The following is a 22,690-nucleotide window of genomic DNA, read 5'->3' as shown; positions in this document are numbered from 1 at the left end:
GTTTATGTTTATTATAGTGACTTTTTCTAGGTTAAATGTAAATACACAGTACAACTTACCATGTTTTCCTCTTTATACTGGCTATCTAAAATTTCATAATTCTGTTTCTGGTTCATTAACAACAAATGTACAGAAATTAATTCTGTGGTCTCCTATTTTAAGTGTATTTTATCTTAGTAAATGGGTTTTCTACAGTTACGTTAAGATCTTTCTTGGGGACAAGATGTAGATAAATACATAAAAGTAAAAACACAGTGCTACCAGTGACTACTACCTAGCAAAGATGGGAAGAGAGGTTGAAATCTCCACTAGGAATTTTGCAGGTTTTAAGGGACCTTTGAAGTATAATCTGTGAAATGGCAATGGGCCCCTTATTTCTGTTTACTATTTTTCCCTTATTTCTGTTTAAAATTTTTTTTTTTTTGTCTGTGGGTTGAACTCTGCCTGGGTGCTGCCCCTCAGCTCTTCAGCTCAAGGCTAGTGTTCTACACTTGAGCCACAGAGCCCACTTTCCGCTTTTTGTGTTTATGTGGTGCTGAGGAATTGAACTCAGGGCCTCATGCATGGGAGGCAAGCACTCTACCTCTGAGCCACTTTCCCAGCACCCTGGTTACTATTTTTAAACTTAGGCTGCACTCTAAGATTTTAACTGTCTACAAGGAATGCAAAGCTCCTAAATAAAGACAATTACCTGAGGTAATTGACTAACTCCCACAAACAACTAGTCTTGACAGGACAGCAAGACAAGATTAATGAACAAAGGTTCCCCACAAATCAAGTCCAAGTGTGACATTTGGATGGCAATCAAAGCAATGTTGCAGAAAACACACAGATCTGAATTTAACTTTTCCTTTCATTTTCTGACAGAGATGTTGACATTTCATAATTTATCTAGAAAACACACAAAGACGTAGGAAGCAGCTCAACAGATTTTGGTTCCATCACATTAAAACTGCTATACATTTTTTGGCATAAAATTCATACAGCCAATGCAAAAACAAACCTTAAACTTAAAAACAGCTTTGCAAGGCACTAGTGGCTTACACCTATCATCCTAATCAGAAGGCAGAGATATGAGGAACAAGCTTCAAGGTCAATCCAGGCAGACAAATCTGACAGACTCATCTTCAATTAACCAGCAGAAAGCTGTATGTGAACTGGGGTTCAAGTGGTAAGAGCGCCAGTCTTGAGTGAAAAAGCTAATTGAGAGGGCTCCAAGTTCAAGCTCCAGTACTGGCACCAAAAATAAGTAATTTTTGATATATCTAAAATTTATTAGTTTAAAATTAGCAAATTAGACTGACATATAAATCAAGCACAAAGCATTTACTTAATTCCAAGTGGGGTGCTGGTGGCTCATGCCTACAATTCTAGCCACTTGGGAAGCTAAAACTGGAAGAACTATGGTTCCAAGGAGGCCAGGCAGGAACGGTTCAAGTCTAAGGCCAGACTGAACTACATAATGAAACCCTGTATCAAAGAAGAAAAAAAATCCTCTCCAATAAAAACTTGAAAATAACATTGTACTTTGACAGAATACATAAACATGATTTTTTTATAGTAGATGAAGCAGGTAAGAAATTGAACATTTTTACTTTGTGCTTTTTTAAGCTACTGACTACAATCTATACAACTGATATTCAACTAAAAGGAACTATTAAAGTAAATGCATATCAACAGAATATTATTGTTGGGATGTGCCCTTATCTAGCCTCAACCTCTATTTGGTGTAGTTGGATAGGTCGTGGCCTTGTTCACATTGGTGAGTCATGGAAGCAGTGTTCACCAATGGGCCAATGAGCCAGAAGGCTTTTGTTGTATAAATATGAAGAGAACATTCCTGGGTGATTTATCACAGCCTATTTCCCTGCCCTTGTCCTACTCCAGACAGAAGAGTCATGGAGAACCGATGGATTTTTTTGGTACAAATATCAGTGACAATGAATTTGAGAGGTGTAAAAATGATTACCTGTAGGTAGTCAGACTGGATAGCAGTAAGCAGATGGTCTTTGCTGAGTTCATAAAAAATATCCGAAGTCATGACTTGGGACAATTCCTCACAGAGGAAATGCAAAGCTTGCCGGTGCACCCACTTGGAGCCATATGGATGCGAGCTCCACTTGAGGATGGCAATTAAGGTATCTAATGAGATGCTCTCAGCAATGATATCCTCACAGCCTAAAAGAGAAGGCAAATACTTCTTGAGATTAATCATAAATATTACGTATTGAACATAAGTGTGCTGGCACTATATGTAAAAGTTGTAGTAGTAAAAAAGAACTCATGGAAGTCACCAAGACTTGGTAGGATAGGATAGCAATAGACATCCATAGGAAATTGGATCCATTACAGAAATGGATCGAGAGAAGAAGGTAAAGAATCTTCACATCTGCTTAATAAAATAAATATTTATGTTTAAATTCAATAGTCTGAGTATGGTAGTACAGTAGAAAACACTGAACCAAAGGGAGAAAGAAGAGTAAATAAAAATGATAGGGTTGTAAAAGCTGACCAGAGGAAGGCCACAGATAACACCTGACTGACAGAGCATTCATCTGAGAAAAATACAGGTTGGTTGCTATTTATGAAGATTCTTCTATCATTCAAATAAAAAATATAATACCTTGCATTAATAGTTTAATCTCTCAAAAATTGGCAAAGCATTAAAGTTTGGTGCTCATCTAGGTTTAATTCTGGTTAAATGAAAAAGAAATAAGTGGTTTAAGTGAAAAAGATCCTAAAGAAAACAGCTATACCATTTCAAGAACTTAAAAGAAAATCTGTGGACAGATGGCTATTCTCTTTAAGACAGGTCATTTTAAATATAAAGATAACAATATGTAAAAGCTGAATGATATAGACTATAGAAGGAAAAATGGCTAAAGTTGGGTAGAAATTCTTCACTAAGACTATTATAAATTAAAAATAATCCTGGTCATATTAAAAAAAAAAAGGAAGAATTTAAATGCCATCATGACAAATAGTAACAATATGGCTACTTCAGATTGCTTTCCAATAAACTTGGAGCTTTATAGCCTAACAAAAGGACATCAAATCATGGAAGGTAAGAAGAAAAGGGTGAACCCACTGTTGAGGTGATATAAGATCATTAGCAGCCAATATGGCACCTACATCAAGTAGTGCTTCCTTCTCTTTTCTGATGAGGAGAAATACAGATATCTGTATTTTTTTTAACAAAGCTTTTTTAACAAATACTTTTTCTTAAACAAGATGCTACTAGTTTATTATCTTGAGACAGGACCTGCTGCTTTTGGCATGTCATTAACACCTTCTTTCACATAAAAGGCACTAAATAAAAACGTGTTGAATACACAAATGAGATCCTTGAAGATATGAAGTGAATGACAGAACTGTGGTTAACAGAACCATTTATAAACAGTACTGATTAACTTGCAAGTAGAGTCTCTATCTTTGCCATGTTGGACAAGAACTTGGCTATAGATGTGGAATGTATGTATAGATGTGGAAGCCTGGTTAACAACACATTGAAAAGCAGAGTCATAACTGGCAACAAAGTCAAGATGAATATGAAATAGAATTATACTTAACACTAATAAAAATCAACTTCACAGTAGATGATAGAGGTGAACTTAGCTTAATTACTACCTATGTAAAGTAGTACTATCTGGGTATTTTAGTTCCACGAATGTAAACTATAAACCTGGATGCCATAAAGATAAGGCAATCTCAGATTTTAAAAGAACAAGCATGTAATCTTCATCAGAGGCTAATGCTGGATAGCACTGCTCTCTTGTTGTTCTGAGCCCCATGTGTTAGATAGGCAGTTATCAAACCACTGGATGCCCAGAAAGGTTAAGAGAATAGTAGCTTAAGACTTGTAACAGAAAAGCTCCCAACTAGCTTACTGGGTTTATGTAAGAGGAAACTGAGGAGTCACAAGAGCTCTCTACATGCCTGGTACCCTCCCCCACTCCCAAGGAAATGGCCATGAAGCTGCAAAGAACCCAGGCATCATGGCTTCAGTTGAGCTTGCGCTAATGAGTCAGGGCAGCAGGAAAACCTGAGCAGTTCTATGAAGAGAGGGAGGCCATGGTGTCCAGCAGTAACTGGCTATCAGGGGGAATGTCATGCTGAGAATGGCCTACTGGAGCCAGAATTTGTACTATTTATTTTTGTGAAGAGGCAAATCATGTGCTTTGCAATGAAATCTAGAAGGGGGCCTCATGTCCTCATGGGATACAATGCCCCCAACGACCTGAAAAAAGAGAATGATATTCAACTTTCTAGAGCTCAGGATACCACCTGTGAACTCCAACTCCCTGCAGATGAAGATGCCACACTGCTACAACTGGAAACACAGGGAAATCAAAGTTGCTACGACTATCTCTGTCTCTATGTATATAGGATGAAAGCTTTTGATGTAATCTGTGCCTCTGATATCCTGTTTTATGCATAAGGCTGACACCCTCATTACTTAATAGGCAAGAATTTCTGCTCCTACTTGCTATGTCTACAAAATACCACTACTACTCTTTTCAAGGGTATGCAAAAGGCTCTCGTTGATACCCTGGTGGATAGCTATGTACAGCCTACTGTGGGACAGGGGGTTTTGGCCAGACTGGATACCTGCACTAACCAGACAGCTCTGAGTGAGCAGGCCACTGTGGTAAAAGCATGAATAGGGAGCTCTCAACAATACCCAGTAGGTGGGCAAAGACCAAACTCAGTCCCCTGAAGTCTCCCCAACAATAATCAGCTCACTATCTCCCCTTCAGGTCAGAGTAAAGACACCAAATACTTTCTTGCTCTGAAGAGCTTTAAGGACAATAACAAATTGGAGAGTATACTGTGATAGAGCAGATGGACTCTGTCACAGATTAAGCCAGACACCTACTTGCTGGGAAGCCCTCAGGACATCTGGCTCAGCAGGCTCAGACTGTAATCAGCTAAATTCTCCATAAGTCCAGAGTTCAGAGAGCTTGTGTCTAAAGGGTCATTCTCCTACTTTTTGTTGTTGTTGTTGGTTGTGGGGCCTGAACTCTAGGCCTGGGCTCTTCAGCTTAAGGTTAGCGCTCTACCACTTGAGCAACAGCACCACTTCCGGCTTTTTCTATTTATGTGGTGCTGAGGAATCGAACCCAGGACCTCATACATGCAAGGCAAGCACTCTACCACTGAGCCACCTTCCCAGCCCCTCCCCTACTTTTTCATATGGGCATTTTCAGAACATTAAGACTTTTTTTTCCCCAGTAGTAGCACTTTGCTGAGTTTGACTTCAGAAGTCATTACTATTTATTTCTATCAAAGCTTCCTTAAAAATCCTCCCTTATCAGGGATACAGGAGGACCCATTGCAACAATGAAATGTACAAGTCGTTAGGTCGAAAAACGAACTTTACAACTTTGGTGGGGGGGATGGGATGGGGGAGAGGATATGAAGGGATGGGAAGGGGAAACAGAGGAGGAGGCTACAATGCTTGATAAGAAATGTGCTCATTATCTTACAATGTAATTGTTAACTCCTCTGTACAGTATTTTCACACAAAAAAAAAATCCTTCCTTATGGGCTGGGAATATGGCTTAGTGCTTGCCTAGCATGCATGAAGCTCTGGGTTTGATTCCTCAGTACCACATAAGCAGAAAAAGCCGGAAGTGGCACTGTGGCTCAAGTGGTAGAGTGCTAGCCTTGAGCACAGAGAGGCTCAGGAACAGAGCCAAGGCCCCCGAGTTCAAGGCCCAAGACCGGCAAAAAATAAAACCCTTCCCTAGCTGGGCACCGGTGGCTCACGCCTGTACTTCTAGCTACTCAGGAGGCTGAAATCTGAGGATCTCAGTTCAAAGCTAGCCCGGGCAGGAAAGTCGGGGAGACTCTTATCTTCAACAAACTACCAGAAAACAAGAAGTGGTGCTGTGGCTCAAGTGGCAGAGTGCTAGCCTTGAGCTGAAGAGCTAAGGAACAGCAACCAGGCCCAGAGTTCAAACCCCACAACTGGGGGGGAAAAAAAGAAAAAAATACCTTTTTTTATTTTTGGCCAGCATTTACCTTCACTGCTGTGGTCTATTTAATCCCAAAGGTGGGGAGTTGAGATGTCTTCTATGTCTATCCTACTACACTCAAATGAATAGCTTTAACGGTTTGGGTTAGGGCATGTCAGAGTTGACTGGTGAAAAGACAGAAAAGAACTGGGGGGAAAATAACTAGGGAGTAGGATGAGTAAGAAAGTAGTGGTGTGCATTATCCTGCCCATGCAATTGTAACCCCTCTGTACAGTATGTTCACAAATAAAATAAAATAAAATTAAAAAAATATATAAAAAAAAAGAAAGTAGTGGTGGTAAACTACAGTATATTGAAACATTAGTACAACTTTTCAAAGATCTGCCCTTTGGTCTTTATACTCTTGTGAATAAAGTGAATGAAGAAGGTCCTCACATCTAACATAATCTATGTCAACATACAAGATAACGTGAAGATTCCAATACAAAAACAAAAAAACCACCAGAACACCAGAAGTAGAGCTGTGGCTCAAAGTGGTAGAGTGTTCAAGGACAGCACCCAAGTTGAGTTCAAGTCCCACAACTGACAAAAAAAAAAAAAAAAAGGACAAAGTGAAGAAATGGCTTTTCCTAATAAACCAATAAATTGGTCTGAATTCATAAATCAGTTATTTAATAAATTATTAAAAAACAATCCCTTTAGGAAAGTAGGAGCAGGGAATGGTTTAGCAAATTAGGGACAGAGTACACAGAGCCCTTATACCAAATAGGAACCAAGGTCAGAGGATATGTAAGCTGCATCTATCACAAATATAAAGTAACTTTACTTGATTTATTTTTATTTTTGGTAGTCTTGGGGTTATCACTCAAGGCTTGGGGCACTATCCTTGAGATTTTTCCCTCAAAGATAGTGCTGTACCATTTTGATCCACTTGAGTTTTTTGGTGGTTTCGTTCCTGTCTGGGCTGACTTCAAACCTCAATCCTCAGATCTCAGCCTCCTGAGTAGATAGGACTATAGACATGAGTCACCAGTGCCTGGCAAAGTAACTTTAATTTACTCTACACATTAGAATAAAATTCTTGTAAGGAAAACTGAGATGACCACAATGAGATCTGCACATAAATGATACCTTAAGACATAAAACTGTGCTGAAGAGAGAAACATGGAAAAGTTCAAATAGTATACATAATTTTACAGTGATTTTTGTTAAACTGAAGTGAACAGAAGTCAATCAGAAGTCAGTGGAAAACTTCAGGCTGGTCAAAATTAGGAGTAAACGTTAGGGTGAGTTTGATAGGAAAGGCAATCTTACAGAAGACTGAAGCTGGGGGAAGTTAGAGGTAAAGATGTGTTACAATTCTATTTCCCCAGGATACTGACAGAGGTAAAGAAAGAAAATTAAAGATAACATGATCATAAATTTAAGCTTCTAAGGTTATATAAAAGCAGGATAGGTAGTGGGGCTGGGAAGGTGGCTCAGTGGTAGAGTGCTTGCCTTGAACGCCTGAGGCCCTGGGTTTGATTCCTCAGCGCCACATAAGCAAAAAGAAAAAAGCCGGAAGTAGCGCTGTGACTCAAATGGTAGAGTGCTAGCCATGAGCTGAAGAGCTGAGGGACAGCGCCCAGGCCCAGAGTTCAGGCCCCACGACCAGACCCAAAAACAAAACAAACAAACAAACAAACAAAGCAGGATAGGTAGGAAAAATGGACTTTGAAATCAGACTGGACTTGAAATTCTAGCTTTGCTACTTAATAGCAAAGTAATACTAACACGAATCCCTCAAGACCAAGACAGGAGAGAATGCTCATGTATATACAGTGAAGGTACTCATTTCTTTCCTTTTCTTTTTAAATTTTTTCTTTTTTCTTTTTGTTTGGTTGTAGGGCTTGAACTCTGGGCCTGCGTGCTGTCCCTGAGCTCTTCAGCGCAAGGCTAGCTAGCACCCTACCACTAGAGCCACAACACCACTTTGGTTTTCTGGTAGTTAACGGGAGATAAGAGTCTCATAGACAGGCCCGAACTAGCTAGCCAGTTTTGAACCATGATCCTCAGATATCAGCCTCCTGAGATATCAGCCTCCTAGATATCAGCTAGGATTACAGGAGTAAGCCACTAGCACTTCATGAAGGTACCCATTTCTAATGAGTACAACACCATATATTCTATCTTGGCAGTTATCAAGCCATCAGAAGTCAAGGAACTTTTTTGTAAATTATTATTTACTTTATTATTATTTTAAAGGTGATGTACAGAAGGATTACATTTACATGGTTCATGTAATGAGTATATTTCCTTTTGTACAGTGTCTTCCCTTCCTTCACTCTCTCCTCTCTTCAATCTCCACCCCCAAGTTGTATAGTTCACTTAAGGAACAGTTTGTTTGTAAATTTCTACTCTGTTATGGTCAAATATGTTAATAAAACTCAGCAAAAGTGCTACTTTAATATCATGACAACAAATTGCAAGAAAAATTTCTATATACTCTCAATTGCTGTATTTATCTCATTGCAGGCACACTTTGAACAGGACTGTTCTAGCAAGTCCTTTCATCTTGGGTTTGTTATCTTACCTTCAGCTATGTGAAAAGCACAGCAGCCCTGAGAACAAGCCATCTTTCTTAACCTACAGGGGCCCAGAACCCTAGAAACTTAGGAGGAGGTACATGTTGCTTGTCATATGAAACGGAGGTTGTCATGGTGCTTGTCATACAGCAATGGTTGACTAACAAACTATGTAACTTTCTGGATGAACTCAAAAGCTTTTTATTTTATTTTATTTTTTTGTCAGTTGTGGGGCTTGAACTCTGGGTCTGGGTGCTGTCCCTCAGCTCTTCAGCTCAAGGCAAGAACTCTACCACTTGAGCCACAGCACCATTTCTGGTTTTCCGGTGGTTTATTAGAGATAAGTGTTTCACAGATTTTCCTGCCAGGGCTGGCTTTGAACTGCAATTCTCAGATCTTAGCCTCCTGAGTAGCTAGGATGACAGGTGTGAGCCAAAAGCGCCTGGCTTCAAATGCTTTTATTAACAATTTCCTTATAAAAGAGAAACTTGACTGAGCATGGTATACCTCTGTAATCCAGCATTCAGGAGGCTGAAGCAGGAAAATGACTTGAGGCCAACCTGAGTTACATAGTGAGACCTGTCTCAAAACAGTCAAGCCAAACCAAACAATCCTCTACCTGTAGTTAAGTCATTGAATGGATAAAAGACACAAATGCACTCTGCTCAAGTAGCATTTTCAGCCACACTGGTGTGAGGTTGGTAGGCAGTATAAAGTCTAACACTTCCCTGTATTCTCTTTCACCAGAATCTTTTCTTTCCTCTTCTTAGTGGCAAATGTCTCTTTGCCAAAATTTGAGCTAGAGAATCAATATGGCTGGGATATAAAGAAGTAGAACTAATTTAATATTTAGTAGCACACATGATTGTTACTGTTGTATGTTAAATAGGACCACTTTCTATTTTTATTCTAATTTTTTTCCTCTTTATGTTTTGTGATAATTAAAAAAGTCACAAGCTTAACAGGTGTCTAATATATTACCAGGATCTGATTCCTAGGTATGCCCTCCTACTTGTTTAATCACAGTGGGAAACCTTGCATTGCCTCCAGGCCATCAGGAAATATATGAACGGCTTATAGATTTGGAGCTTCATAATGGGGCTGAGATGGGAAGAGAAGGAAGAAAACAGGAAAAGGAAAGAAATGAGGGAGAGATTATAGCTCACTAGACAACACAAAACAGGATCACAAATTAGAGCAAAGCTGGCCTTGCATTGTGACTGTTCAATGGTACCAAAGTTGGAAATAAGACTCAAAGTATTAATAGGCTTAAAGAAAATATTCTTTGGTTCTCTCCTGTACATTTACTGATTCTGAATCTCAAGGAAAGAAATCATAAAACAAGAGGGATGAGGGTGGCAGAAAGCAAAGAGATTGGCTTTGAATTTCTTACTATCACTTCCATCTTACTATTACTTCCATCACTAACTCTTGATTCTGTTACTAGTATGTGTAGGATCAAAACATAGTCTCAGTCAGGCATGGTGGTGCAGTTATAATCCCAGCATCTGGGTGATGGAGGCAGGAGAATCCTTAGTTTGAGGTCAGTCTGGGCTACACAGAGGTTTGAGACCCTGTCTCAAAACAAAACAACAAAAACCCTCTATAAGTCTTGTTCCCTGTGTGTAGGTTGAAATAATCTATCAGTGTTCACTGAATTATCAAAAATATTAAGGGAGCCAATGTGTCTATATACTACCCTTTTTCTCTATGCTAGAAATCTTAACTTTCAACATGCCTACCTACATATGCCCTCCTTTAACTTTGACTTCTACTCTGTGCCTGACTCCTTGAAAATGCCTATTCATTATTCGAATTTCCACTTTCTCCTATACTACACCTTTGCTCAAAGTCTCAGCACCTCACATATCAACTCCTCAAAAGTTTCCTTCCTTCTATCTCTCCCTCCATTTCAGTCTACACTGAACACTGCTGAAAGGTTTGTAATTCCTGAAACATCATTACCATTGCTACTTATTTTAAAAAAGAAACAAGACTGCCAGATCTAAGGCAGAAAATGAGAATGGGATATATGAGCTAGAAGCCTAGCCAGGCTGGGCCTCAGTGTTGGTCACTGTGACTTCTGAGAGTAGGTGGACAAATGTTTCTCTATATTCATCAGAAGGACAATTTTGAAGTCTGAACCTGGCCCAGGGAACCAGACTAGTGACCCACACTCATCCTGCTCTCTCACCTGTTCTTGGCAGCATTTACAAATAAAAGTAAAATAAAATATAATAAATAAAATAAAAAATAAACAAGCACACCATGCAAGCCTGGTGTGCTTTTGGCAGACTGCAGGGAAAGGGAGGAGATATCCAGACAAAGGTACCTAGTTACAGAAAGTAAGATTCTTGAATGAAATTCTACAACTAGATCACTCACTTTCTACAACTAGATCACTCACTGGAAGATAGCAAAAAGCCACTCCCCTGCCTTGCAGGGGAGTGTGTGTGTGTGTGTGTGTGTCAACCAAAAAGCCACTCCCCTGCCTTGAAAGAGAGAGAGAGAGAGAGTGTGTGTGTGTGTCTGTCTGTCTGTCTGTCTGTCTGTCAACCCCTGCACCCAGCAACATGCCAACAGGGAGTTTTCACTAGAGTAGATTAACATGAACTTAGTATAAAGCCTTGATACTGTCTAACTTTAATTAACAGCCTTAGAAGCCAAGGAAACTCAAAACTACGAGCTCAACTTAGCAAACCCTCAAATTCAGGCATCCTTTAAAAGACTTAAAAACTCTATTTCCTGGGCTGGGAATGTGGCTTAGGTGGAGTGCTTGCCTACCATGCATGAAGCCCTGGGTTTGATTCCTTAGTACCACATAAAACAGAAAATGCCAGGAGTGGTGCTCAAGTGTAAAGAACAAAAGAAGCTCAAGGACAGTGCCCAAATTCAAGCCCCAGGACAGCAAGGAAGCAAGGAAGGAAAGAAGGAAGGAAGGAAGGAAGGAAGGAAGGAAGGAAGGAAGGAAGGGAGAGAGGGAGAAAGGGAGGGAGTGAGAAAAGGAGAGAGAGGAAGGGAGGGAGGGAGGAAGGACACCAAGAAAACAAAAGAAAAAACCCTCTATTTCCTGAAGTTTTAGGAAGACTGTCAACTTAGGCTAAAATTTTAATTGGAAGTATATCAGAGCTATTAAAAGAAAAATTGAAAGTCATCTGCCTGTAATCTCAGCTACTTGGGAGGCAAAAAGCAGGAAGATCAGTTTAAAGCCATCTTGGACGATAAGCTAGCAAGACAGCTCTACTCCACCACTTCAACAAAATAAAGAGCTGGATGTAGAAGCATGTGCTTGTTACTGCAGCTATGAGGAAGACCTAATACAGATAGGTAGGAGGATCCAGGACCCAGGTCTAGGATAGCCCTGGGCAGAAATGTGACACCTATCTAAGAAATAATCTAAAGCAAAAATTGTCTGGAGGCCTGGCTTAAGTGGTAAAGTGCTCACTGCAAGGCTGAACTCAAACACAGTACCATAGGAAACATTATTTTTTTTGCATGAAAGTTCCATTAACTCTTCAATGATAAAAATCTGGGCCCTATTTTTCTTTGTTGTTGTTGGTAGTGTGGCTTGAACTCAGGGCCTGGGTGCTGTCCCTGAGCTCTTCTGCTTAAGGCTAGTTCTCTACTATTTTGAATCACAGCACCACCTCCAATTTTTGAGTGGTTACCTAGATAAGAATTGCACGGGGATTTTCCTGCCGAGGCTGGCTTTGAACCGCGATCCTCAGATCTCAACCTCCTGAGTGGCTAGGATTACAGGTGTGAGCCACCGGCATCCAGCAAAAACCTGGTCCTTGAAAGGTATACTTGGACACAGAAACCTAGAATGGGGTTATTTGTATGGATAAGCTGAAAATGTTAAGCTCGAAGACTCATGTGCTCCACAGATGCTTGTCCTCTTTAAGATCTAGCCCGGACTCCTCTTACTAACCACTAATCAGGATCAGGTTCATAGCACAGTCTAAATGGGAAAACACAGTTCTCCTGTTTGGAAGAAAGAAATATAGACACCCAAAGAATGGCAAGACCTGGCTATGTACACTAGTAAGTCCACTCATGGGTGTGGATATTGAGGGTATCGGACAAGAAGAAGCTCATTTAGAACCCCAAAATTTATTGGGAGTATATTCTGGTATTTCTTTGTCTGACCACAACAAAAACCTGGCATTTTTAACAACTATATATAAAGAGAGCTCAGATACCTCTGGGTCACTCCACCTCCAGTAGGCTGTCCATACCTTTTGAAGTACTGACAAAGGGGAATAGAAAATCTAAGGTGGCTGAGATAATTGTTTAGGGTCTCAACTTGCATAAGCTTCAAGTATCTCCGGATTATCTATTTGGAAGGAAATATGAGAAACTACAGACGGAACTGAGTAGGTGAAGGAAGGAGCTGGGAAGGCAAGAGACTTTAATTATTCAAGGTAAAGAAACTCTACCCTATTGAGTGCAAGGGAAGTTGCCAGTTTGTATCTTCAGTTCTTAGTAAAATCAATCACTGACCACAAACTCCAGCAAATACTGGAAGAATATGGCAAGGTTTTCTTCCCTGACATTATTCTCTTTTGATAGGAAGGTGAAAATCTCTGAGATTCATACTACATGTGTGAAAATATACAGGGACTACACCTCTACTATTTATTCCTGTAACTTTTGTCAAGTTGAGTGGGGGAGGGGGGAGAAAAAGATGGGAAAGAAGCTAAAAGCTTCTAAGAAAAACCTTTAGTAATTTACTAAAGGATGAGGTTAAAGTACAGACAACAGATAAAAGATTTCAATTTCTTTTCATGCCATGAAGCATACACAGGATCAAATTTTAGTACCCTTACTTACGATACTTATGCTTATTTTAGAAACTAATGGTGCTATTCTTGTTGGTTTTATATGCCAGTACTGGGGCTTGAACTCAGGACCTCATGCTCTTGCTTATTAGTTTCTTTGCTCAAGGCTGGTACTCGACCACTTGAGTATGGCTTCTCTACTTGCAGCCTTTTTTGTTTAAGTGGAGGTAAGTGTCTCTTAGATTTGTTTGCAGGGGCTTAATCTCAGCCTCTTAACCTAACCTCAAACCTCCTAACCTTAAAACTCTTGAGTGGCTAGGATTATAAGCATGGGTTTATTGGTGCCCTGCTCAATAAACTAAAGTTCTTAAACTTTGCATTTTTAATGTTTATTTACATGTAAGTGTTCTAAGAACAGAATGATGTCTACTTAAGAGGCTGAGATCTGAGGATTGCAGCTTGAAGCCTGCCTAGGCATGGAAAGTCCTTGAGACTCTTATCTACAATTAACCAGCAAAAGCTGGAAGTGGAGGTGTGGCTTAAGTGGTAGTGCCAATCTTGAGAAAAAAGTTCAGGGACAGTGCATAGGCTCTGCGTTCAAGCCCTAGTATTTACACACATAAATAAAAAGAATTCCAGTACTCAGTGAGAAACATACAGGTATATACCGCTTTATCTAAAAACAAAACCCCCCATTTACCTTGGATATCAAAGTAACAAGTATCTTGTTCACATCCTTAAACCATTATCCCATTAACAAGAAAGAATAAATTAATACCCTTATTTCCACTGCAACAACAACAAAAAAGAGGGGAAAATAACCTACAAATTGAGGTAAAAACTTATAATTGTTATTTCAAAAAACTTCCATTACTTATTTTTAAAATTCATTATTTTCATATATGTTGGTAACTGGGACTTGAACTCAGAGCTTCATAACGTTGCTTGGCTTATCTGCACAAGGCTGGCATTCTACCATTTGAGCCACACCCCCCACTTCCAGCTTATTGATGGTTAACTGAAGATAAGAATTTCACATATTTTTCTGCCTAGGCTAGTTTCACACCACAATTGGCCTCCTGAGTAAGGAGGATTGCAGCCTTGAGCTACCAGCACCCCACTAGGTACTGTTAGACGTGTGGACATTTTACCTTCAAATATCATGACATACAAAACATTTACATTTTTTTTTTTTTGGTCCAGTCATGGGGCCTGAACTCTGGGCCTGGGCGCTGTCCCTCAGCTCTTCAGCTCAAAGCTAGCACTCTACCACTTGAGCCACAGCGCCACTTCCGGCTTTTTTCTTTTTGCTTATGTGGTGCTGAGGAATCGAACCCAGGGCCTCATGCATGCAAGGCAAGTGCTCTACCACTGAGCCACCTTCCCAGCCCAACATTTACATTTTAATAAGCATGGCAATATTAAAACAGGAGGCATATAAAAATGTTTTAACACTTCAAAGTTTTCCCCTCCATGGATATGTATGAATAAATACTAAAGTAAGGCTAGCACAGACACAGATATTCCTTTTCACTGAAGTACATTTAAAAATGGTTAAAGCCATGCAGTTCAGGCCGGTTATTGTCACTGAATATTTTAGCAGTTCTATAAATATACTCTAAGATTCAATCCTTTGGAGACATTTATAAATAGATACTTTATGATTCCAGTATGATACTAGGGAGTAAGACTACATGGATGGATCCTTCCTTCCTTTCCTTCCTCTCTTCCCTCCCCCACCTCACTCTTTCTTTTCTTCTTTTTTTTGGCTAGATTTGAGGCTTGAATTTTGGACCTGAGTGCTGTCCCTGAGCTCCTTTTGCTCAAGGCTAGCACTGTATTACTTGAGCCACAGTGCCTCTTTGGCCTTTTCTATGATTAACTGAAGGTAATTATATGGGCATCTCACAAACTTTTCTACCCAAGCTGGCTTCAAACTGCAATCCTCAGATCTCAGCCTCCTGAGTTACTAGGATTACATGTGTAAGCCAACCAGTGCCTGGCTAAACCCTTTTTATTTTCTATTTTTTATTTCTTAATTTTTTGTCAGTCATGGGCTTGAACTCAAGACCTGGGTGCTGTCCTTGAGCTTTTGTGCTCAAGGCTAATGCTTCTGCTATTTTGAGCTACAGCTCCACTTCCTGTTTCCTAGTGATTAATTGGAGGTAAAAGTCTCTCAGACTTTCCTGCCCAGGCTGGCTTTGAACTGGGATCCTTAGATCTCAGACTCCAGAGTCACTAGAATTACAAGCTTGAGTCATCCATCAGTGCCAAACTAACACCCCCTCCTTTTTTTTTTTTCTTGTCCGTCATGGGGCTTGAACTCTGGGCCTGGGTGCTGTCCCTCAGCTCTTCAGCTCAAGGCTAGCGCTCTATCATTTGAGACACAGTGCCACTTCCGCCTATTCTGTTTATGTGGTGCTGAGGAATCAAACCCAGGGCGTCATGCATGTGAGGCAAGCACTCTAACTCTGAGCCACTTTCCCAGCCCCAGATAACCCTTTTTAAAAAAATATTTTCGGGGCTGGGAAGGTAGCTCAGTGGTAGAGTGTTTGCCTTGCGTGCATGAGGCCCCTGGGTTCGATTCCTCAGCACTACATAAGCAAAAAGAAAAAAGCTGGAAGTGGCGCCGTGGCTCAAGTGGTAGAGCGCTAGCCTTGAGCTGAAGAACTGAGGGACAGTACCCAGGCCCAGAGTTCAGGCCCCACGATTGGACCCCCCCCAAAAAAAACAATATTTTCTACACATATTTATTGAGTTTAACAACAGCAAATTAATCTTCATCTGTTTATGTTCTTTTCACCAATGCTTCACTTTTCCTTCCAAAATGTAGCATGCCACATCCCCCAGCCATTTGAAGTTACCAGATTGTTTCTTGGAAAGTTGCAATCACTTCAAGTAATGCAGTATTTTAACCACCACAGCTAATGCACTTGGGCATTCACCTTGTTACCTCCCATGTGGTCCTACGCAGTTTTTTCAGCCATCTTCTACAACAAACTTCTAGGAAACATTTGTCCTAACGAAACTATCTCCATGTATCTTCAAAACACACAGGCCTTATTGTACCTCCTGGGGCTGGGCCAGCTGACGCCACAGTCCCGCTGGTGTGGCTGACAAAGCACCGCAAGCCACTCTCCCTGGGCTGCCACAAGGGAAAGCAATCCTTAACTTAAAAATCACCTGCACCTTGGACTCCTTTTGTTTTTGTAGTCCTTGGAAGAGTAAGGTAAAACAGGAATAGCTGAATTTGACTATGACAACTTATAAAACTATACTGGAGCTTTAGGGGAAAGCAATCATTAAGCTATTTCTCCTAGTGTTGCTAAAAGGGCTTATAGTAGAAAGAGAGTTTACACCACCAGATAGCTCACCTTCAGGGAACATTCTGTGAACCATTTTGTAGGACTTTAGTTGGCCATGTAATATCAAAAGTTCCCTGCATCTGAAACAGGATAGGCTGAATATAAGATATGCATTATTGTTTAAAAGAGTCTGAGGGGCTGGGAAGGTGCTCAGTGGTAGAGCGCTTGCCTTGCATGCCTGAGGCCCTCGGTTCGATTCCTCAGCACCACATAAGCAAAAAGAAAAAAGCCGGAAGTGGCACTGTGGCTCAAGTGGTAGAGCGCTAGCCCTGAGCTGAAGAACTGAGGGACAGCGCCCAGGCCCAGAGTTCAAGCCCCATGACTGGACCCAAAAAAAAAAAATTAAAGAGTCTGAATTTTAAGACTGGAAACTTGGAACTGTGATTTTAAGTGATATGTAAGAAAGAAATTCTTATCCTTGGGAAGTCCCCCACTGAAGTGGTAACAGTTTTAGAACAGTGAAGGCTCTCATACTGTGAACCAGGCACTGTTGCCTGCATGCCTATGAAGAGGAGGAGATGCATTCAAGTTGGAAAACCTAGATGGTTCTTTCAGGGCCTTTCCAACCTAGTTATCCATTTTGGAATTTTACAAATTAGTCATTTATTTTACTTTTTGGTCAGTTGTGGGGCTTGGACTTAGGGCCTGAGTGCTGTCCCTCTGATCTTCAGCTCAAGGCTAGCGCTCTACCATTTGAACCACAGTGCCACTTCTGGCTTTTTTCTGCTTATGTGGTGCTGAGGAATCTAACCCAAGGCCTCATGCATGTAAGGCAAGCACTCTACCACTGAGCTACTTTCCCAGCCCAGTTCATTTATTTTTTATTCTTGGTGGTAACTGAGCTTTGAACTCAGGGCCTCATAATTGCTCTCCTACTTGCTTAGCAGGCACTTTTTTTTTGTCATGGGGCTTTAACTCTGGGCTTGAGTGCTGTCCCTCAGCTCTTCAGCTCAAGGCTAGTGCTTTTACCACTTGAGCCACAGTGCCACTTCCGTTTTTTTGGTGGCTGATTGGAAATACGTGTTTTACGGCCTTTCCTACATGGGCTAGCTTTGAACCTCGATCCTCGTATCTCAGCCTCCTGAGTAGCTAGGATTACAGACATGAGCCACCAGAGCCTGGCACTCTACTTCTTGAGCCATGCTTCAGTCTTGCTTTTTGCTGGTTATTTGGAGATGGAGTTTAGCAAACTTATCTGCTTATCAACTTCCTGAGTAACTAGAATTGCAGGCTTGACACAGTAGAGCCTGGCAATTCTTTAAACTGCATATGTTCTAGTGAACGTTTCAACAACTTGCAGGTGTACCATCCTCAGCATAAATACTGCTTACCTCAAAAGAAAATAGCACAGTGTTGCCACCAAAGTCTACATGAACATTTCAGTGCCAGACATCTTATTGTAGATTTTAACCTTTTTCTCTGGATAAAGAATGTATTTTCAACTTTAAAAGAACTTTCAGTCCAAAATGGTCTAGGCACTGAATCTTTCATATCTTTAGTTATTATGGATATTTTGCTAAATTAAAAATCTGAGAACGAGGGCTGGGAAGGTGGGTCAGTGGTAGAGTGCTTGCCTTGCATGCCTGAGGCCCTGGGTTCGATTCCTCAGCAACACATAAGCAAAGAGAAAAAAGCCGGAAGTGGCTCTATGGCTCAAGTGGTATAGCGCTAGCCTTGAGCTGAAGAGCTGAGGGAAGCCCCCAGGCCTAGAGTTCAGGCCCCATGACCGGACCCCCCCCAAAAAAAATCTGAGAACTAGCCGGGCGTCAGTGGCTCGTGCCTGTAATCCTAGCTACTCAGGAGGCTGAGATCTGAGGATCACAGTTCAAAGCCAGCCCGGGGAGGAAAGACCATGAGACTCTTATCTCCAATAAAGCTCCAGAAAACCGAAAGTGGCGCTGTAGCTCAAGTGGTAGAGCTCTAGCCTTGAGCTAAAGAGATGAGGGACAGCGCCCAGTCCCAGAGTTCAAGCCCCATGACCCAAAAAATAAATAAATAAATAAATGAAGTCAAAAGCTGAGAACTGAAAGCAATAACCAAACTTTTTCCCTCAGTAACTTGGTCATGTTTCAAGAGTCCATGGCTGAAACCACACATAAAACAACACTTACTGTTTCTATTCACTCATCCATTTCTTTCTTTCTATCCTCTCTCCATTGCCCTGCTAGTGACACTCTTTCCTCTGTCTCAGTTAAATGGAGCTGGCAGTTCATTTTGCTTGCTTTCTCTTTGCAGATTAGTCTGAATGTACTTCCTAAAGAATAATGGGACTAAGCTAAAGACTGTTATCAACAGATCAGAATAGTAAATACAGGAGATTGAACCCACTTCAGTTCCCCCCCTTCCTCCCTCTCCCATCTTTGTTGTACGACTTTTTAAATCTTATCTATTTCTGGCATTTTGTAGCCATAGCAAGAAGGATTTCTATAATATTATGTACAATTCAGAGCCCATCAAATGGCATCTTCTTTTTATTTTAAATTATGCAGAATTTAATTAGAAGTCTTTTCTCAGAAATAAGCAGTGTTTTCTCTGTGATAATGAAATTCCAAGAATTGGTGGCAGGAAAGGTAATGTGTAAATTTATGGTATCACATTTTGTCTTGACTTGAAAGTTCTATTCCTTACTACATCTTCTCATATCATCATTTATATGTAACTTTTAAAGTAAAGCACGATAGTTAAAATCAAGACCAGAACTTTTAGTGTTCAGTCTCCTACTGCATAGATTCAGATATAAATAATAAATAAGTGTCCCAATAAGGGTGATGGTTTATAAACATGAACTTTTTAGGTTCAACCTGTGTACTTTAAAAAAGAAAAAAAGGAATGTTTTTCATTAAAAAAAAAAACTTAAATCAATAGTAGCATATTCTCACTATTGTGCTCATACTGTAAGAACTATTTACCTAGTGAATGCTAAACACTGAGAAGTGAAAGTGACCAAATACCTGGTTTTATTTCTTCCACTCTAGTTATACACTATTAATTTTGTTGTTGTTGGTGGTGGTGGTTGTGGGGCCTGAACTTTGGGCCTGGGCACAATCCCTGAGCTCTTCAGCTCAAGGCTAGCTCTACCACTTAAGCCACAGTGCTACTTCCAGTTTTCTGGTGGTTAATTGGAGGTAAGAGTCTCCCAGACTTGCCTGTCTGAACCACGATCCTCAGATCTCAGCCTCCTGAGTAGCTAGGATTACAGGTGTGAGCCACCAGCCGCCTGGCTAATTTTTTTTACAAAACCAGTCCTGAGAGCTTGAACTCTGAGCATGGGTGCTATCCCTAGCCTTCTTTTGCTAAGGGCTAGTGCTCTACCACTTTGAGCCATAGCTCCACCTCTGGTTTTTGAGTAATTGATTGGAGATAAATCTCACAGGGACTTTTCTGTCCAGGCTGGCACTGATCCATGATCCTCAGATCTCAGGCTCCTGAGTAGCTAGGATTACAGGCCTGAGTCATGGGTGCCCAGCACTATTAGAAATTTTATTCTCTCTCCCCCCCACCCCTTTGTACTGGGTTTTGAATTCAAGCCTTGCATTTGCTTGTTTTGTTTGCCAGGCTGGCATTTTACCACTTCAGCTGTGCCTCTAGCCCTACTTTTTAAAAAAAAACTATAATTTTATTGTTATTACTAAGGTATTGTATAGAGAGTTACCATTTCCTAAATCAGGTAATGAGTACATTTTATTTTTGGACAATGTCATCCTTCCTCAGTTTTCTCCCAGTTTTCCCCTCTTGACCCTGCCCATAAGTTACATAGTTCATTTCCCACACAGTGTATATTGAATACCACAACTGCATTTGTTGATCATTCCTCCTCCTCTTACTGTGCCTTCCTTCTTACACACACACACACACACACACACACACACACACACGCTAAACACCATTACCATCACCAACAGAAAATCCCATGTTTCCATTTCCTGAAATCGGTTTTGATAGATAGTATTTTAAATGTTCAGAGAAGTTACATCTTTGGATTTCTCCCCTAAGAGCTTCCTCCTTTAGTATGTTTTGTGTGTGAATGCCTAGACTTACGTATAAGTTACTCTGTCCAGTTGTATTTTAAATCTAGCTTCCACATCTGAAAGAAAACATGCACCATTTGTCTCTCTGAGGTTGGCTTACCTTCCTTAACATGTTTTGTTCTAGATATCCATCCACTTCCCTGCAAATAACATAATCTTACTCTAATAGATGAGTAAAATTCCATTGTGTATATGTATCACATTTTTTTGTAGGGTATTTAGGCTGCTTCTGTAACTTGGCTATTGTGAACAGTGCATCAATGAACATAGATGTGCAAGTGTTTTTACAATATCCTGACTTGTAACGTTCTGGACAGATGCCCAAGAGTGGTATGGCTGGGTCACAAGAAATTTCTATGTTTAGTTTTTTGAGACAACTCCAAGCCACCTTCCAGAGTGGTTGTACTAGTTTATATCCCACCAACAGTGTACTGTCTCTGCAGCATTATCTCTGTCAGTGTGTGTTATTGTTAGATTCTTGATGTTGGCCAATGAGATGGAATCTCAAAAGCTGTTTTGTTTTGCATTTCCTTGATGGCTAGGGATATTGAGCATTTCCTTATGTGTCTATTTGCCATTCTTTCTTCTTCTTCTGAGAAGTGTCTCTTTAGCTCCTCTGCTCATTTACTGATTGGTTTATGTTTTGGGGAGGTTAATTTTTGGAGCTCCTTGTATATTTTGGATATTAGGCCTCTGTCAGATGTATTGCTGATTAAGATTTCCTCCCAGTTGGCTTTGGGGGGGGGGGCGTGGGGCTCTAACTCAGGGCCTGGATGATATCCCTGAACTTCTTTGTGCTCAACACAAGTACTCTAAAGTGACAGAGCCACAGAGCCACTTCTGGTTTTGAGTGGTAATTGGAGATGAATCTCTCAGATTTTTCTGCCCAGGCTGGCTTAGATCTCAGCTTCTTGAGTAGGTAGGATTATAGGTGTGAGCCACCAGCATCCGGCTTGTTGGCTGTACTATGTCCTTTGCTGTGCACAACTTTTTTTTTTCTTTTTTGGGGGGCTTGAACTCTGGGCCTGAATGCTGTCCCTCAGCTCTTCAGCTCAAGGCTAGTGCTCTACCACTTGAGCTGCTGAACCACTTCCAGTTTTCTGAGTGGCTTATTGGAAATAAGCATCTCTCAGACATTCCTGCCTGGGCTGGCTTTGAACCATGATTCTCAGATCTCAGCCTGCTGACAGGCTAGGATTACAGACATGAGCCACCAGTGCCTGGCTGCACAAACTTTTGATTTTGATGTAATCCCATTTGTCAATTATCTCTCCTATTTGCTGTGTCCCTGAGACTCTTTGTTGTTGTTGTTGGTTGTGGGGCTTGAACTCTGGGCCTGGGTGCTGTCCTTCAGCTCTTCAGCTCAAGGCTAGTGCTCTACCACTTGAGCCACACAGCACCACTTCTGGCTTTTTCTGCTTATGTGGTACTGAGGAATCAAACCTAGGGCCTCATGCATGCAAGGAAAGCACTCTACCACTGAGCCACCTTCCCAATCCCGTCCCTGGGACTCTTTACAAAAAGTTCCTACGTATAAGTTCTAATGTGTTTCTCCTAATCCATCTTGCAACAGTTTTAAAGTTTCAAGTCTGGTGTTGAGATCTTTGATCCACTTTGAGTTGATATTGGTGTACAGTGACAAATAGGGATCTAGTTTTAATTTTCTACATATGGATGTTGAGTATTCCCAACACCAATTATTGAAGAGGCTATCTTTTTCCACCACTCATTTTTGGCTCCCTTGTCAAGTATCAGATAACTGTTAGCATATGTTTTTATTTCTGGGTCCGTAACATTGATCTGCCAGCCAGTTTTTGTGCCAGTAGCAAACAGTTTTTGTTTTAGCTCTGTAGTAGAGCCTGAGGTTTGGGATTGTGTTACCTCCAGTATTGTTTTGTTTTGCTTAAAATGTCTAGCCTTGTTTTTTGCTGGAATCTATGAAGTTTTCTACCCAGGCTGGCTTTGAACTGTGAT

General features: G+C 40.7%; 1 protein-coding gene and 1 pseudogene across 2 annotated transcripts in view; one reads left to right on the top strand and one right to left on the bottom strand.

Moving 5' to 3' along the window:
• The window catches only part of Btbd7 (BTB (POZ) domain containing 7), a 71,952-nt gene that overhangs the window by 26,226 nt on the left and 23,036 nt on the right, over positions 1-22,690 (bottom strand). For both annotated transcript variants that reach the window (XM_013016243.1, XM_013016252.1), the window contains exon 4: positions 1,970-2,178. In XM_013016243.1, the coding sequence (XP_012871697.1) occupies positions 1,970-2,178 (209 nt within the window). The remainder of the gene's footprint in view (positions 1-1,969; positions 2,179-22,690) is intronic.
• LOC105982866 lies at positions 4,072-4,834 on the top strand (annotated as a pseudogene).

The sequence above is a fragment of the Dipodomys ordii genome, unplaced genomic scaffold, assembly GCF_000151885.1.
Source record: "Dipodomys ordii isolate 6190 unplaced genomic scaffold, Dord_2.0 Scaffold2, whole genome shotgun sequence".
In the NCBI taxonomy this organism is placed as follows: domain Eukaryota; kingdom Metazoa; phylum Chordata; class Mammalia; order Rodentia; family Heteromyidae; genus Dipodomys; species Dipodomys ordii.
Note: the sequence above shows the minus strand (reverse complement) of the source record. Positions and strands in the feature narration are given on the sequence as shown.